The 19,094-nt window shown below is 37.7% G+C and overlaps 2 protein-coding genes and 1 long non-coding RNA gene across 7 annotated transcripts in view; 1 reads left to right on the top strand and 2 right to left on the bottom strand.

The window, feature by feature from the left end:
- CDV3 (CDV3 homolog) overlaps positions 1 to 4,450 on the bottom strand; it is a 26,591-nt gene extending 22,141 nt beyond the window's left edge. For all 4 annotated transcript variants that reach the window (XR_004588837.3, XM_060685913.2, XM_034403925.3 and 1 more), the window contains exon 1: positions 1,151 to 4,450. Coding sequence is in view for 3 of the 4 variants with exons in the window: in XM_060685913.2 (XP_060541896.1) it covers positions 1,151 to 1,378 (228 nt within the window). In the remaining variant the exon portion in view is untranslated. The remainder of the gene's footprint in view (positions 1 to 1,150) is intronic.
- LOC132710223 (uncharacterized) lies at positions 1,815 to 10,008 on the top strand. 2 transcript variants are annotated; one of them, XR_009620961.2, is made up of 3 exons: positions 2,042 to 2,118; positions 5,675 to 5,835; positions 8,629 to 10,008. It is a non-coding gene; the product is annotated as an uncharacterized LOC132710223 (long non-coding RNA). The 2 variants fall into 2 exon arrangements; XR_009620962.2 differs by lacking the exons at positions 2,042 to 2,118; positions 8,629 to 10,008 and adding an exon at positions 1,815 to 1,944 and having other exon boundaries at positions 5,675 to 5,849.
- Positions 4,374 to 15,765, bottom strand: BFSP2 (beaded filament structural protein 2). Its single transcript, XM_060685911.2, has 7 exons — positions 12,865 to 15,765; positions 11,551 to 11,633; positions 11,201 to 11,357; positions 9,491 to 9,652; positions 7,895 to 8,026; positions 6,259 to 6,476; positions 4,374 to 4,485 (listed from the first exon to the last, which is right to left on the bottom strand). The coding sequence occupies exons 1-7, from the start codon at positions 13,429 to 13,431 to the stop codon at positions 4,482 to 4,484; spliced, it is 1,323 nt and encodes a 440-aa protein (XP_060541894.1). The 5' UTR covers positions 13,432 to 15,765; the 3' UTR covers positions 4,374 to 4,481.
- Between the last annotated feature and the right edge of the window lie 3,329 nt (positions 15,766 to 19,094).

Here is a 19,094-nt window from a genome sequence, read left to right on the forward strand (position 1 = left end):
TTAACCACTAGGTGATATCAAAAAGATAGAATCTTTTGTTAACCGATAGCTGCCATTTGGTGATGGTCCAGTTTTTGCAACCAATGCACATCTGCTGAATAAAGTTTTGTTGAAGAATAAAGTTTGCCAAAAGGTTTGAGAAACCATGAGGAGCCAGGTCTTTCTTGGGAGCAAAAGCCATTTACAAAGAGAATGAGACTATATTAGTACAAAAGTCAAGTACAATTACAAATGGCTCCTACAATACCCCCAACTTGCTCTTAATTGCTACCCTAGCTGACTAGATCAGAATTGAGGTATCTTAGTTGTCTACCTTTGTTCTAAGTTTTTTTTTTTCCCGAGGGGGAGAGGCAGGCAATTACACTGGATTCTGAAACTTAGCCTCTTGTCATATATGGATAGTTTCACAAGTGGCATGCCTCCTCTTGCAGTCATCAAAAACCTTGCTTTCCTACATAATTTGTTCGGAGATATGTGAACAAAAATTAGTATATTGTTTTAGTCTACAGCACCATTAATCTTGAGAACTAGTGGCATATAGAAACAGAATGCTGGACTAGATAAATTTTGGTCTGATCCATATAATCAATGGCTGCTTTTGGAGGGAGGCAATAAAATCGTAATAACCATGTACCATTCTCATATTTTATACTTTTAAGTGAGTGCCCTGTTTTTATCCTGCCTCAACAGCAAGATATTCCTGTTGCTCAAAACGGCAAATGAGAAAATAGTTCCTGTGCTCACGTCTATAGCAGTAATATGCAGGTTCAAACAGAGAAATTCTGAGCGCCAGGTGGAAAATTTGAGACAAACCTGGACAAGCAAGACTGATCAATTATCCGCATTGATCCCCACGTACCACGTCGTCCTGTGTACCAGACAATTTCCTAACAAAATGGATTCCCATTGCCCCTAACCTCGACCCCACGAGCGAAGAAAGCTGAAAAACTAGCTCCCATGCGGCCCAGAGAAAATCCAAGATGGCCTAGCTGGGATATAGCGACGCCCTCTACCGAAAGGAAGTTACCAACGCCCACAGGAAGTAGTCAGGATAAAGTTTCCTCCTCCTCTCCAATCCTCTTCCACCCTAGTTCCTGGCCAACTCGAGCCATAACTCCCAATTCTCCCTGATCGGACTCGGTCTCCTTACCTTGTTTGCCGCCTTAGCACTGCCGGTGGCCGAGTTAGCATTAGAGGCGGTTCCATGGGCGCCTTCTGCTTGCCGGCTTCCGCCAATCACACCCGTGGCAGTGGCATTGGAAGAGGCTGCCGAGGAAGACGCGGCCGTGGCACTTCCTCGACTGCTTTTCTCTTTTCGTTTCTTTTTGTCTCGCTTCGCGAAAAAATCGTCTAAGCTCCTCTCCTCGGTTTCAGCCATGGCGGTGGCGGCGGTAGCTCCTCCTCGCACTCCGGTTCAAACCGGATATGACTGACGGACTGACCAGTCGCGAGTTAGCTATCCCCGAACCTCAGTGGTTAAGGGCGGTGAGAACTTGGCGCCACCCAGCAGCCTCGCGTGCTCCTTACGTTCGTCTGGGTCCCCGCCGCTCCCGTTCTCTTGTGGGAAGCAGAAAGTCCAAGTTTAAACTGCCACCGCACGCGCGCTTTCCCTCCTGCTCCTGCCTCAACGCTGTTCGTTCGAAGAGGAGCAGAACAGCTTCCGCTCCCCACCTTGGCGGCCACCACTTGTCACAGCCGAAAGAAGAGGTTGGGAAGAAGAGAGGGAGGGGCGCCGTCAAGGAGCAGAGCTTTTCTAACGTAGTACTCAAAGAACCACTTTATTGGGCATCGGAGTGGGAAGGAGGAAGAGCGCATGCACTTGTCCCTCAGGCGACCAACCCACTGAAAAAAACGAAGTCTTGGAGCCAATCAAAAGGCGCGGGGGATACTGACGTACATGTAGCAGTGAGTGCCGGCAGCAGTGAACGTTAGGAATTCCTGCGGGTGAATTATCTAGTGCGCATGCCTGGGGACAGTAGAATTCTGAGAAGTGATTCGTTAGCGTAAAGTGGGCGGAGCTTGGTGGGGGCATGCGCTATGAGGCGGGAGAGGAGCCTGCACAATTTGACTTTACTTGCAGTGACTTCTCTGAAGCATGGACGGAAGCTGACGGCAAAGGTCACGAAAATTTGGCTTATTGGTATCAGAGGGTTCTCCTTTTAATTATCTTCTTGACTTGAGTTTGGAGTCGCCTATAATCAGAGAATAAGCCTTCTAGTTGCTTTTTCTCGTGCTTTTTATATCCTACAGTAAAGTTCCCTTTAGAATTACCAGAAAAATGAATTTAAAAGATTTTAAAGTCATTAGCAGTTTTAAAGTCTTATTACGAATGCACAGCAATAAAGTCAAGACACAATCCTGCCATGATGTAGAGGCACAGTTTAGCACCATATATTGATTAAAATATACTATGTTAAATGCAACTTCAGTTACGTTGAAGTGTGTGTGTGTGTGTGTAAGGATCTCTCATTTTAAACATTATTCCAAAAGGTTTTTTTTCCTTATCTTTTACAAGTTATGTTCATTTAAAAACTTCTTTATTAGCTGACCTAATATTGTGAATTGAAATTGCAGCATGTATTTGAAGTAAGTTTCGGGTGCTAAACCATGAAATGTATAGTATTTGTAAAAATTTTATTTACCATTCTAAAAATCAGTTTATTCTTTTATTATTCTTTTGACCATCACAGTCACAAAAGAAAAACGAGGGAAATAAGGAGCTGAACCATGAAACTCTGTAAATGAACCTATTTAGTTTTATAACCTTACAGATCTCTTTGCTTGGAATAATAAAAGGACTTTATGTCAGATTGATGCATGATGAAATGTGTCCTCCCCCCTCCAAAAAAGAAACCATCTATTGTGAATATTATGAGCATTGAGTTTGATTTGAGTTAGGATTTGAAGTTCCTGATTGCTGGAAGAACTCTAATTCACACACACTTTTCTAGATGTTAGTCAACATTTTTTAAATGTTGCTATAGGGAATTCTTTCTTAGATCAAATGAATTGAGATTAAACACCATGCATTTCTAATGCAATGCTCTATTTTTTAAAGAGTTGTGCAAAATATACCATATTTTTCAGAATATAAAATGCACCTTTCCCCCCCTAAAAGGGGGTGAAAATTTAGGTGTGTCTTATACACCGAATGTAGCCCCGCCCACCCACTGGCCCCCACCCTTTGGCCTCTGCCTCATGGCAGTTACCTCCTTGCAAGCAAACAGCAAGAAAAAAACAACTCCTTTCAGCTTCAGCACAGCCTAATTAGCACACGTTGATTGGATCCGCCTCCCGACTCTCAGCTGATTTGCTCTCAGCTGTTTTGTGCAGGGCTCTGCTGCTTGCTGCAAAGAGGTAAACAACTGGAGCATTTTTTTTTCCTGGTGCTAATCAAGCTATGCTGAAAACGAAAATGAAAGTAAAGCAGGCTGTTTGGTGCAACGAGGCAAAATTGCGCAGAAGCAGAGGGAGATTTCTTTTTCTTTTCCTCATTAAAAAAAGTAGGTGCGTTTTATACTCCAAAAAATATGGTACTTTTCTTTAAATGGAACATTCTGGAATTCTCCACAACCTTCTTCTCAGGGAATAAAGTAGCATATTTTGCATTTTGAAGCTTCACAGCTTCTCTGGAGAGGGAAGAATATTGAATTGGATTGGGATCATGAAAGGGGAAATCAACATTAATCTCTTTGCATCATCTGAATACTCACTCTTTGCGAAATTACTACTTGCTCCACAGGAGAAAACCTCTAGGATACAATGCATCCCTATTACTATCTGATTAAAATAAAAATCACTGTGGATATGTATGGAATTTAAATTAAAAAACTGCAATAGGGACAGAGATAAAACCATTTTCAGTACTGAGATATGATTCAGTATGCCTCCTCAAACAGTTTTTAATTTTTTTAAAAAAGTAGTATTTTTTGGCTAAGTTGGTAATATAAAATACTCACTTAGGGCTCTGTTGAGATCATTGTTCAAGATTAAACAGAAAAGATAATCTAGAAAACATCCATTCTTGGAGAGTGCAATCAATAACAAATAGACAAACTCCAAAGTACCTTACAAGCTTAGCGTAAATATTTCTAGTGTATAGTGCTCAAAGTTTGTTCTACAAAAATACAATTTAGATTATAATGTTTTGTCAGTCTGATTCCTCAGTTATTCCTTTAATTAAAACATGAGTAAATCCCACTGTGACTGGAATACAACTTCCAAATTACATATATAAAATTGTAGAATTATTTAGTTGCTCAGTGTTTTTTAAAAATTGGACAGCAGTACTTGAACCTAATATTTTATTCTATTATACTTTTATGCAAAGCAGTCATTTAGGGCGTTTAATATAATTAGGCAAGTTGGCCTGCTTAGATTGGCAAATCAAACAGAAACTTTATTGTCATGTTTTCCATGAACACTTGCCAATAAAATACTTTTCTTTGAATGGTAATAATTGTCTTCTGACGAGAAACACATCAGCTGAAAGTTAAATGCAAAAAATGTCATGTTATTATTTCCTAAAAAAGAACAAAATTGTTAACTTATTAACAAAACAAAATTATTAATATTAGCAAGAGAAAATAAGAGAAAAATAAGAAAATTAAAATACACAAATACATTTTGTATATGTATGGATTTATATGAAGAGTTAGCAAACTTTTCAGGTATGGACTACCGTTGTTCAATGGCATGGATACCATTTTTTAAAAAATTAAAACAATTTTAATTCTTGTAAAATTTTGATGATCTCATTCAAGATTTGTGAACAATAAACTCACATGCAAATGCTTTAAAAGAGCATTTCTTTTCTTAAATCTTTTAAATCATTTCTTAAAAGCATTTCTTCTCTTAAATCTCATAAATTTTCCACTATGAGAAAGATACGTCTCTTTGAGGTGTTATCTCTTGAAATTTCACAATATCTTATGCAGGACCGTTGGAAATTTACCAGATGTGGCTATCTCAGAAGGTATCATTCAGTAGAAACTAATTTTGAAAATCCATTGAGATTTTCGGGTCCCTTAGGAGCCATGTGTCCTTACACTCATGTAAATGATTAGTAAGAGCTATGCCATGAACAGGAGAGTCACCTAATCTGAGGCAATGAAGAAATTTTTCTCATAGTTTTAAGGGCTGAATAAATGTTAGAATACAAATGAAGTTACTAAATTGGACTTGATGCTTTTTATTTACAGTGTAGGTAGGATAATTGCAAATGCAACATGTTAATTTACTAAAATTAAAATATTACAATATTCTAATTTTAGTTTTAATTTTAAATGCCACCTTAAAAACGCCAGGCTTTCTTGATAAAAATACACAGGGAAGCACAACTAAATGTTCAATATATATACCATATATCTGGTGCTTTCTAAAGTTATTGGGAACACTAATTAGGATTGATTGGCATTGTAGTTTGATAGTTTGACAGCTGCCTGCTATTTTTTGCTCTGATTAAAGAAAGTAATACTATATTGTAGGCTTAGACTTTGAACAAACTGAACCACTAGTTGACAATGTTTGCAATCTAGAGAGACACCAAGTTGGAGAAAGCGAATATATGAATAAAGTATGTGCATAACTGCATTCCTATTTGGTAAGTAGTATTTGTGATAGGTTCTTAATTATTAATTAATTATTAATCAACTGCTTGGATTTTCTTATGCAGAAATACAATTCTTGGAGCAAAGAACCAAAATGGCAATGGCTACACATAATGAGCTCAAAAACCTTAACGAGATATGGACTACAAAAGATGGCAAGAAGCGTGGCATCTGAATTTGGCTGCCGAGAGCTTTCACCACACTCCAGTTTTCTTTCTTCAATAAAGTACAGAAAAAGCATTGGGGGAATGGCTTATCTTAAGATCCCATCTGCTGGAAGGAATGACTTAGTTTGAAGGATGTCCTCATCCCTCCCGTAGTACAGGTGCTGGTACCCTGTTTCCCCCAAAATAAGACATCCCCTGATAATAAGCCCAATTGGGCTTTTGAGCACATGGCAACAAGGCCAAGCACTTATTTCAGGGTTCAAAAAAATATAAGACAGGGTCATATTTTCAGGGAAACACGGTAGAAGGAGCATGTTGGGCAAACCAGGAATTCTACCATTTTCTATGAATGTAACCCACAACTAGGAATATTCTGCTTTTTTTTCCTTACTGAATCAGCTAACTCTGATTTTCCTTTCCGTGGGCCCAGAGATGCTGTTACGTAAATTCAACACACAATTCTCACTCATTAAAAAGAATACCTGCTTTCCTTCTCTAGAAGGCAGTGATATGTAGCAACATCTGACTCGAGTTGTGTTTTAATGGACAGTAGAGTTTCATGATTTCTTTGCTGCTGCTCAGTTTCCCCTTGGATTTCTCTTACTTCTGCTTCCAGTTTGGCAATGACAGAGCCTAAATTCTGAAGCTCTATGTCATGCCAATGCTTGACATCATAAAGAGAGTTTTCTAAGCCTCTCTTCTGTAAAGACAAAACATCCATGGAATGTTGAACATTAAATCTTTTGAATTTCTGTCTTTAGATACAATTATAAATCCATACATACTAGTTTTTCAAATATAGAATCCTCTCAGATACATATTAATTTCTAGAAGAAAAATATATTAATAAATTATTCCTGCAGAATAGCTGCTATGCACAGACTAAAGAATTCCAGTCAAAGAGATTATTTGGCCATTAAAATAAATACTGATCAGGAGCATTTAAATATTGCTAATGTAGCTGCCCTCAATATTTTGGTAAAAGATCAATTTTTCCAGATGACATCAATATTATTATCTGTATTATCAGTGCATTCCAAAATTCAAGTTAAAAGTGGATAATTTAGTAATGATAGTAATGATTACTGTTTTATCAGAAAGCAGGTTCTAATTCATGATTTGTAAAAACTCATGGAAAGTGTTGTTTGATAGTAAACAGTTTAGAGCTAGTCAGCTGTTTATTAATAATGCACTAAGCTTTGGGGACCATTTGATATTTTAAGAACATATGAACTCAAAAGAAAAGGGTCATTCTAGGGGTGAGGGGATCCAGTTCATAAAATGGCTGCTCTACTATAATACATAGAAGCAAAAGAGACAATTAGGCATTTTAATAATGGAATGGAAAAATTGTGATGTCTAAAATGTAGCCTTTTAACATAAAAGTTTTATATCTTAAGACAAGGGGTATTTTTCAGTTAATTTGAAAAGCCCTCTGGAAGAGATCAGTCCAGAACTTTAAATAAGATCTGTGTATTCTTTTCCTAAACTGGCTGCTTGGGAGAACAAAATCAGTTTTATTTTTGCCTAACTCCTAATAAACTCTGCTTTGCAGCTTATTTCTGAAAGGTAGCTTTTCACAGTAGAAAGATGGTACCACAAATAAATTGAAAGAATTTGAGTTCAAAGGAGAAATGGCTGAATTGACATATTGCATTAATCTAGGTTTTAGCGAGTTATGTTTGTTGAATAAATACTGCTTTTGTATAGTATTCAGATAGAAAGCCATGGTTTATAAATATAACATATAGTTCACTAACATTCCAAGTCAAGGGCCTGGTGGCTCAGCAAACTAAAAGCATTGTGATTAACACCAGCTGTCTGCAATTACTGTAAGTTCGAATCTCACCAGGCTCAAGGTTGACTCAGCCTTCCATCCTTTCTAAGGTAGGTAAAATGAGGACCCAGTTTGTGGGGGCAATAAGATGACTGTATAAATATACAAAAGTGTGAAAGCTATTGCTTAACGCATTGTAAGCCGCCCTGAATCTCTGGAGAAGGGCGGCATATAAATCAAAATAAAAAATAAAAATAAAGCCAAACACATTTTCACATAATATAATATGTGAACCAGGTCAGTTATTTTTGCCAGAAAGAGATGCCTGGTCCCTTACTCACCAATGTTTTCAGTGATTCGGTCTCTACTTGCAGGCTTTGAATTTTGCAAGCTGTTTCATGAAACTCTGCCCTTAGGGATTCAGCCAACTCTGCCTCTTGTGTTTGTACAGCAGGCATTGTTTCTGTGGATTGCTGACATAACAGTGATAAACAGAAAAACATTGTTTTATTTTCTGGTCTCTACATAGGTACAGTATATTAGAGAAAAATGAAAGGAAAATTACTAAGTTTTGGATCCAGCTTTTTAATTATTAACACAAATAAATATAATTATTGAATAGAAATGTCAGAAGAAAATGGAAATAAAAGTTATTGCTAATGAGTAGTGCTTCAGATTGCTAGGAAGAAGTGCTGAGTTTGTCTATGTATAAACACCGCACCTGTAATTCATTTCAGTGGCTCTAGCTTGTTTTATGGATTGTGGCTGTTCTAATGAGTCACAGATAAAGTCTACATTTGTCAAAATACATTTCCATGTATTTTGAGACATTTCTTCCTAATCAAATCAGAAGCATTGGACAGTCTTAATAATGAATAGCATTACATTAAAATGTAAAAGCAGACAACTGGGTTAAATCTAGATTATACTAGTCTTATTTCAATCCCAGTAAAACTGATGACACTGAAGAGAGATAATTTGACCCATAAAGTTATACTGTTAAGTATGACTATTATAGGCAGGAACCAAGCCAGTGAACTTACAGTTACCTAAATTTATTAATTTCCTTCAACAGTAGCCAGCTTTTTGTCATCATCATCATCTATCCTACTTTAGACCTATGCAAAGACCCAGCTCTCTGGAGAAGGCTCTAATGCTGGAAAAGAAGGAAAGGGATGAAGAGGATGATCAACAGCAAGGTGGATAGATTCAGTTATCCCAAGTGCACCATTGGGAGACTTGAAAGAACAAGTTAGGGATAGAGCATTGTGGAAAAAAACTGGTTGCTAGAAATGAAAATAATTTAATAGCACATAATCACTCTACTGATGAACAATTCTGGAGAAATCAAAAGCTTCCCATGCTCTCGACCTTTGGATTAGCCTGATAAATGTGTGTGTGTGTGTGTGTGTAACCAATTCACATTTTTGGGGAGTTTCTTTCACTTAACATTAGTTCCACTTGACAATTTGAAGCTAAATTTTGATAAAATAGAGGAGCAGAAATTGCTAGGTTTTTTCATCCTAGCAGAGCTATAGATAATCCTAGTTGCAATTTGCAACTATCAAAGAGCATTCAAAGAGCCTAATTTGAATGTTTATAACTTTTTTCCGTTACCTATCAAGTTACGGATATCCACAATGAGAATTACTGTAAAAGTCAAAATGGCAGCTGCAACCATGGGCTTGAAAGCTTATCCTTTTTTTATATGCATTGCATGACTTTTTGTCCTCTTCTACACATAGACTGGATCAAATGCAAATCCTGTGGGTCTTGTTTTACTATTTCCTGCTGCATTCTTGGTTTTATTTACAATTTTGCTGAAATATTCTGCATAATTCAAAAGCTTATACTGTATGCTGTTTGATTATGTTTAATTGACTTAAAACAATTTGAAATTAATTCTTATAGTTAATCTTAGCTTGTTCCATGCTTACCTTAGCATGGAGTAAGAGATCAGTCTCAGTATAGTTTTGTTCAACATTTTTTTCCCATTGAATCTGGATTTTCTTCAAAATGTCATCCAGGCTAATTCCAATGGAGGTTTCTGATTCTTCCAGTGGTGATAAAGCAAGCTGTTTGTAAAGCATTTTGATATCCTGGAAATAAAGTTGTTACAAATAGATGACCAATTCATTTAAATAAATAAAATAATCCTTCTAAAGAAACAGAAGCACATATTATAACAAAAGCCAGAGCAATTATTTTTTGATGCAACTTAGTCACTATGCAGTGCATTTGCCTCTATAGTAAGGTGTTGAAAGAGCTATTTCTCAACTTGTATTTCATAATATCTGTTAGAATTTAATACAAACATAAAAATCACATTGTGGCTTTAAGTGGCAACTATGAATATATTTTTCTTGAGAACAAGTCATGTTCAAGAGTATCTTAAAACGAATGGGTGGTTTGCAAAATTATTTAACTTGTCAGTTTAATAAAACAGTTATCACAATGCTATGACTCAAATGGTTTGCATTGCTTCAAAAGTTTTTATTTAAATCCGGTACATGATTACATTTGTTGATGCTCATAAGTACATAAAAAAGCCCTTCTGGTACAGGTTGAAATCCCATCTAATCTACCACTATTCCCATAATCGATAGCCAGATCTCTCTGGGAACTCCAAAATGTTTGGATTCCACAGCCATTGATATTTATAACTATGATGGTGAAGGCTGTACATCTGATAGTGAATATATGCTGTACTGCTGATAGCCATTGCTTATTTTCTATGATGTTCTGTGAAAAACAGAACAGCCTTGAATACATATCTGTTTGTCTCAGTTTACAACACTTAGTATAATTACTAAGGATAACTCAGAAATTTCTAATATTTAATTCAATTCAATTCAATTAATTCAATTTATATGCCACCCCGCTCTGAAGACTCAGGGTGGCTCAGAATACATTTTAAAAAATCATTATAAAAAACATTTAAAAATTAAAAACATTAAAAACTCATTCACACTATTCATGGCCGAATCTCGCCAGATCACAAGAGCGAGATCAACGGCCCCAGGCCTGCCGGAAAAGCCAGATCTTCACCGCTTTTCGGAAGGCCAATAGGATGGGGATGGTCCGGACCTCAGGAGGTAATTGGTTCCAGAGAGCTGGGGCCGCCACAGAGAAGGCCCTCCCCCGCAGGCCCGCCAGCCGGCATTGTTTAGCTGATGGGACCCGGAGGAGACCAACTCTGTGGGATCTTACCGGTCACTGGGAGCTATGCGGCAGAAGGCGGTCTCGAAGATAACCTGGCCCTGAGCCATGTAGGGCTTTAAAGGTAATAACCAACACCTTGAATTGTGACCGGAGACCAATAGGGAGCCAGTGCGGCTCGCAGAGAATTGGTGTAATGTGGGTGTACCTAGGTGCACCCACGACAGCTCGCGTGGCTGCGTTCTGAATATGAATACAAAAGAAAGTAGAGGTTTCATAATGTTTTCTTATAAAGTGTTTTTTGCCTATTGGTTTTAATGCTAATTAAACTTTAATCGGTATGCAGTATTACAAAATGATAAAATGCTTATTGATGGCATTAAAATTCTGGTATCAAAATGTCCTTGTCAGACATAAAGTTCATTTCCATCTTTTGTTTAGATAGAAGTCGAATACATATAATTTTTTGTTTCTCAGAATTGATTTACCTCTTCATGATTCTTTGACAGTAAAGCTAGTTCTTTCTTCATGTTTTCTATCTGACTCTCCAGATCTACTTTAGTCAAATTAGCATGATCAATTACTTTATAGAGAGAGTTAATTTCATCTTCCACTGCCTTTCGAAATGGTTGCTCATTTTCATACCTGCAGTAAAAATGAGAATATGTCAAAATAATATCACAAAGTTTAGACTTCTGGCATGAAGAACTACTAGTTATTGAAGTCACAGTTGCCTTCTACTGATGGAAGAGGATCGGGTTCCAGTTTCCTCAATTTATTTCCAATACAGTTCCTTTATTTTTTAAATATTGAATTTTTATTTTTAACTTAATCTTACCTGTCTTTAACATCTTCAGCACATGCTTGAATACTTTCTGTTTGCAACATGAGGCGGGCATTTTCCAGAACTGCATCCCCTACCTATAACAGTTCAAAGAGTCAAATGTAAACAAAATATACAATCTATATCCAAAATTGTATACGGATGGAACTCTATGCTAGAATAACATCTTACTCAAATGGTGTTTGCATAGACGTGACTTAATGTTTTCCTGACAACACTGTAGAGTGGAAAAATGGATGAATCTTCAGAGTGAACCACTGAGTAACAATAACTTGCCGTATGGCACTATTGCTATTGGAATTATTTAAAACAGCTTTTATATGTCCTATATATTACAAGCATGTTTCCTGTACACTGTATTTTTGATGAGATGGCATTCCTCTGTTATTGTATGTGATAATTCCTAAGTGATTACTGTAAATCCCAAAATGTAAAAAAAAAAAAAAGCTCAAATGTTGAAATATTTCTCGTAGGAGTTTGACTCTTTCATAACAAGCATGTTGTTTGAGATCTTATCTATCAGAGTCCATCCCTCCTCCAATTTATTTGTTTATTTTTTGATCTCCTGAAATATGTGTGTATATTTGAAATATATACACTATTAGCTTTTTTGGACATGTTTATTATTGGTAAATGAGCGAATAGCCAATAACATGATAGCTCCCACGTATTGTACTTGTATGATTATGTTTCCAAAAGCTGAAAATTGATTTTGAAAACAGTTGTGGGAGACTTGCAAATGAGGCTTCCCTATGCTGTTATCACTTATGCTTTGGATGATATTAAGTTTCACTTATTAGTGTGTCTCTATTCCCTGAACAAAATTGTAATTTTAAAAGGTGACAAGGATGGGAATATAATGAAAATCTCACTTTCTTCATTACATATAGAATCATACTGGTAAAAAGGTTATATAAGTGCATAAACTTGAACAGTTCTGGCAGTATTTCTCTTAATTGTTCAATCCTCCTCAATAACTACTTAAAAGAAAAACAAACAACTTTTCATTCTTCTTTAATATTTTCTTGTGAACCACTCAGAATTGTGGAGAGTCAGGTAATACACTAAATAAAGGAATAAAAACTTACAGATGCTCTATGGAAAGGCTCAAACTTGATTTGAATTTTGCAAAACAATATAAACAATAGAATTTACTTTTATGAAGATTAAATTATATCAGGTAGGAGAAAATGGTGTTTAAGCTTCAACTTAAGTAGCCTCATCAAGATCTAGATGAATTTGGCGAATTTGGCTGTGATTAACAAATGCTTCATTTTTTTTGTTCTTGCTATAAAGTTTCATACTTACTTGATGATAAATGGTTGCCCAGCTCTCCCTTAGAGATCCCCATTTACTGTCAGCGGAAGATTTCTTGTTCAGGTAAGCACGGATATGTCCTTCAAGTTCCTGGTTGACTTGCTCCAAAGTTTTCACCTTTTCAATGTAATCCACCAAGCATCTGTTCATATTTTCATAAGATAGGCTTCGTTCTTTTTCCAATCCGTGAAATAGTGGTATGGTTGTACAGGAACTATGAAGACCTTGTAAGAAGACACTGCTTATCCCCAGAGCTCTGCGGGATATCCGTGTGCCCAGGCTGCTGACACTTTCCATAGGTACAATACCTATGTAAGCAGCAGATGGTTTTAAGAGGCTTCCCCCTCTGCTAATACTAAATCTATGGCTTATGGGCACTGACCTTTCCTCAATAGAAGTTGAAGGTTCCGCAAAGGATGCCCTGCTTTTGGGTAAGGACATGCTGTACTTCAGAAGGTTTGCACTAAATGAATTCACTCTCCTTCCCCTGCTCTTCTGATGTTGCACATATTCATAGAAATCTGCAAAGTGCTCATAAATTTCTGGAACATTTTTCATTGTTTGGTGCTGCCTACCTCAGGCACATTTGTTAGAACAATTGTTTGGGCCATTTCACTTGGTCAGCAATCTATTTCATGAGAAATCTGCTACAAGAGCACCATGCAGCACAGACAATGCAGTAGACCACCATTATAGATGGTGGGGGGAAGAATCCTCTGTGCATTTAAACATTTGGCTCACTTGATTTCAGCCAATGTAGTTTTGTTAGAGTCAGGTTTTCAGTCATAATGTGCAGCAGTCATGTAATTATCTGACAAGCTGCCAGGAACTGATTGGTACTGTGGACGCTAACAACTGTGGCCTTGAAACGGCTATGAATTGCTATGCCTATCTGTGGTAGGATATAGTTAAAATGAATATGGATTTTAAGAACCACATTTATAGAGTTTGGGATAAATATAAAGAAAAGTATCTTTTTTGGAGTGTTACCCAAAAAAGCCTTTTTTAAGAAGGAGATCACAGGGAACCCTAACTGATGGATTTATAATGAAATAATATCCTTCGTTCAAAGTGAACCCACTCTTAAATCAAAAGAAGAGCTAAAATGTCACTTGTTTATCTATCTACAATAGAAAATAAAGGTTTGATTTGGATTAAATATGGTTTTGAAGTTGCTAAAAACGAAATTGAAATATACTGTGTGCTAATGAACATCTTAAAGCTAAGGTTTATAAAATGTTACATTGGACCTACAGAGAGAGCACATCAAACATTGTATCATTCAATGGACTGGAAATGTTGGTTATAAAAAATGTTAGCAATGGGAAAATACGTGGACTAAAGGCTTGAAATTCACATTGAATTATAATCTTAAAGAGAATTTCTATAAAATGATGAACTGGTCATATTTAATACCATATAAATTATCTAAGATGCATAGAGTGTTTTGTATGTTTGTTGGAAATGCAGGTGTAAGGAGAAAATTATATATATGAGTTATTGCTTAATGGGAAAAGTACATCATGGGCCAGAAATGAGATAAAGACAATGAATATAGTACAATGAAAACAAATTTGTAAGAAATATTCATACCATGATTATAAATAAGTGGAAAGAGACCCATGATAGAAGATGGAATCAAGATGGATTGTAAAATTGTAATGTCCATTGTAATGCATTCTGTTTTCATATTAATTTAATGATGGCTCACCACACAGAATATTTTTAGCCCAGGGCTAAGCATAATATTCAATGAATATGCACCAGAACATGGCTGTGTCCAGTGCTAATTAAACCAAATTAATAAGTCCATAAAACCAGAACAATTTCAACACACTTTCAAAAATTTTGAAATAGAAATGGTGGTGGATCAATATATAAATAAATGAATGTATACTGGATATTGATAATTGCTTTTAAATGGATGTAGTACCTGTAGCCCTCCAAATGGCATAAGATCTGGTTACTTGGCAGATCATCTATTCCCCATAGTATTTGCCTGACCAACTTAATTCCACTTGGAATTATATATTGATTCCTCTTCAATGAAAAATTATATATGTTGGAACCCTGGAAATATGTCTTTTCTGTTGCAATACCTGACCTCTGGAATGAGCCCTGCTCCTGAAATCTGGGTAATCACACTCTGCTGGTGTTTTGTAGGGTCTTGAAGATTTGATATTTTGCTCAGATTTTTAGCTAGGATAAGTGTAGCTCATTCTGAAGAACGGGAATGCTGCCTGGCTTTTGCCATATTTTGTTCCTTATTTTTTACTATATTATTGTTTTATTTGTTTCTCTTTTTTATTTGGGGACCTTCCAGAGTCAATGGAAGATGATGATGATAAAAACAATAATAATGGAAGATCAGATTGGAAAATTAAGATCAGCAAGCTAGGATCAAATCCAAGCAAGCTAGAACAGGTGAAATAAAAGAAGTTAAAGAACAAGTAGACCAAGGAATACCTGATGAAAAAATATCACCTAGAAACAAGTAAGATGAAGGAAGCACTGGAAATACCGTGTTTCCCTGAAAACATGACTTATCCCGAAAACAAGCCCTAGACCGATTTTCACGCCTGTGCCGAATATAAGCCCTATCCCAAAAATAAGCCATAGTGAAGGTGGTGGGTGTTGCCAGCATAAGAGGCAGCCATTCCCTTCCCTGGTCACTACATGGAGGCTCAGTCCCTTAATCAAGGATCAGCTGAGCCAGCGAGGGCCAGGAGCTGCCTCTTCTGTCTCTCTGGGCGCCTCAAGGTGTTTCCAGCACATTCTTGTCAGTCCTGGCCCTACCCATGGTGCCAGGCAGCTCATCTTGTGGCTCTGGAGCAGGCAGTGACCATGGTTTACGCTCTGCTAGGCCTGTAGCCTGGAGCTTGGGTCTTGCTCAGGCTGCTGCTATGACAATGCAGAAGGCAGTGTGATGCATTGGAATCTATCCCCCCCCCACCTCACCTCTGCCCAGCTGCTGGGTGTGCTGCATCTGCCTGTCTGCTTCTGATCTTTCTCCCTCTCCCACATCTCAAGCAAAATCAAACAGTGATGAACAAGGCGGCCAACAAAATCCAAGGAGCACCCACACTTATGCCTGTCTGCTCCACCGTACTCACCTAAACAAGATTCCCCCCCTCTGCTCATCAGCCCTGCACAGACCCACATCCAAAAAATGCTCCCTCCGTGTTTTCAGCACAAGGAAAGGATAATCAGCAGGAAAATGGGGAGGGGGGGAATTTCCTGCTGATCCTTCTTTCCTTGGGGAGCCCTGTTTGTGGCAAAATGGTTGGTGAATTTGCTTGCAAGGTATTCCTAAAGCTTCAGCAGGAGGGGAGGGTTGCTTGGGTAGTAGGCTGGTAAAGGGGTTAATACGTGAGGTGTTAGTATGAGTCAAACCTGGCATTTCACCTTGCCTTTTGTGAACTTTTGGCTGAACACAAGGAAAACAGATGCAGCAGAGACCCTGGCTTGTTTCTTTTCCCCAAACTCAGCCAGAAATGGGTCATGTTGTTGTACACATGAGCGGTGGCAGAACGCCTTGTGGCATCCTGCCACAAGCGGCTGTGCTGGTGCAACAAACGTGGTACCACTGCTTGCACACGCAATGTAACAACAATCCTCACAAAGATCTATGTCTGGTGGAGTTTGGAGGAGAGAAACAAGCCAGGGTCTCTTCTGCGTCTGCTTTCCTTGCGTGCAGCCAAAAGTTCACAAAAGGCAGGAAGGTGAAATGCCAAGCTTGACCTGTACTAACACCTCGCGTATTAACCCCATTTTCTCAGCCCTCCCCTTCTGCTGAGGCTTTAGGAATACCTCACAAGCAAATTCACCCACCATTTCGCCATGAACCACCCTGTTCCCAACTGAGGGCAAAGCTAAAACCTGCTTGCTGGCCTCGAGCATGCTCAGCGAGCACCAGCAATGCCTTTTGCAACATCAGAGGCCAGAGCTGAAGTTTCTCTGGGATGCTGAGCTGCCCTGAAGGGGGCGGGTATTAAGACATCCCATGAAAATAAGCCGTAGCGCTTATTTCAGAAGTCACAAGAAAATAAGTGGGTCTTATTTTTGGGGAAACACGTGTACTAAAGCAGTAAATAACAGCTACAGGCAAGAAGAGCAGCAGATATGAGGCTCAAGTTGCAAACTATAAACAGATTCTCCGGTTTCAATCCAGTCAGAAATGCTCCTATCAATCCATCAATGAAGAGACTGCAATAAATCAGTCAAAACCTGACAAAGAAGTGCAATTCTGGGCACAGTTATGGGACACCCCAAAGAAATACAAGAATGCAGCTTGGCTAAAGGAAGTGGATAAAAATAAAAAAGCTGAAATTAAACAATTTGTAATAACAGCAGAAATGGTGGAGAAAAGAGCAAGGAAGGTCAAGAATTGGTCAATAGCAAAGTGAAAATGAACTGCAGGGTTTTTAGTTGAAACATTTGAATGGTTTACACTCATTGCTAAACAGTATAACAACATACTACAAGGAGGTGAAATTGAAGAGTAGCTAACATCTGGCAAAATCTATTTGATAATGAAAGATCCCGCAAAAAGGGCAGCACCAGGCAACTATAGGCCAATTACCTGCTTACTAATAGCATGGTAGCTGATGGAGTCCAATAACATCTAGTTGAAAAAAAGTTCTTTCTACCTGAGTAGAAAGGAAACTGTCCTAACAGCAGAGGAATAAAAGATCAACTCCTCATTGACAAAATGATTCTGGAAAATTGTAGGAGAAGAAAGACCAACTTGAATGTAGCATGGATTGTTTAGAAGTAGTGGTTTGATTCTCTGCCACATGATTGGATAATCAGGTGCCTAGAAATACCAGGAGTCAGTAGAAACATCAGAAGCTTTGTGCAAAGATCAATGGCACAATGGAAGACACAGTTGCTAGTCAATGGTGACAGATTAGGAGAGATTAATATTGAGAGTAATTTTTCAAGGAAACTCACTATCATCACTACTGTTTGTGATTGCACTTATTCCTCTTGTTAACAGTACTGAATAATTCAGTCCATGGCTATAAAACATGAAAAAATTTGACAGGCTATACCACCACATTTATATGGACAATCTGAAGCTGTATGGAAATACAATTGTAACTCAACATTGTCCATATATGCAACCAAGATACGGCAATGAAGTAGACAAATGTGCCACCCTCAATCAAACAGAGATAAATAGTGAAAACAGAAGGAATCAAGATGCCTATGGAAACAAAATCAAGAGTCTGGATGAAGATGAATACTACAAATATCTGGGCATCCTTCAAGCCAATAAACTCAAGCACACTGAAGTCAAGAATAAAGCCAGAAGTTAATATGTCAAAAGAGTGAGGAGGATCTAAAATTTCAAACTCAGTCAAGGAAATACCATCAAAGCAATCAACACCTGTGCAATTCCAGTCATTAGATACACAGCTGGAATAATGGACTTGACTCAAGCAGAACTGGATAGGAAGACCAGAATATTAATGACAATGATTTTTTTCTCTTCACAGCTATATTGACAGACTTTATTTACCAAGGAAAATAAGTGGGCCTGGAATGTTTCAAGTACATTAGACGGTTGAAGAAGAAAATAGGGCATTGGAAAAATATCTTAAGGACACCAAAGAGGATGCACTGAAGCTAGTATGCCAGCAAGGCTTACTGAGTATTGGAAAGACCAAACTGCTCCACAAGAAAGACCAAATGAAGAAAGCAAAGAGATATGGGAAGACAAAGTATTACATGGCCAGTACATTAAAAAAAAAAAGGCAAAAAAGACCTGACAGACAGAGGGGCTAATTTTGGACGCACAAGATCAAACCTTAAGAATAAATGCATACAAAACCAGAATTGAGAAGACAACAATAGACAGCAAGTGCCACATTTGCAAAGAAGCTGAAGAAACTGAGGATTGTCTTGTTAGTTACTGCAAGAAGACTGTACAGACTGATTACAAACAATATCAAGACACAGCAGCAATAATAATACATTGGAAGATCTGCAAGAAGTAGTTACCTTCTGCAGTTACCTTCAAGGAAGAACTGGTAGGGCCATAAATAGAAAAAGTCATAGAAAATGAAGAAGCTCAAGTGACTTTAGAATTCACTTGCCACATAATACCCTAGATTTAACATTGAATAGTGGATTTGGCAGACAGCAGAATAGAAGGAAAAGAACTGAGAAAAATCACAAAATACAAGGACTTGTGAAAAAAGTAGAATGCTGGTGAC

The sequence above is a fragment of the Pantherophis guttatus genome, chromosome 4, assembly GCF_059756535.1.
Source record: "Pantherophis guttatus breed Tessera chromosome 4, ASM5975653v1, whole genome shotgun sequence".
Taxonomy (NCBI): domain Eukaryota; kingdom Metazoa; phylum Chordata; class Lepidosauria; order Squamata; family Colubridae; genus Pantherophis; species Pantherophis guttatus.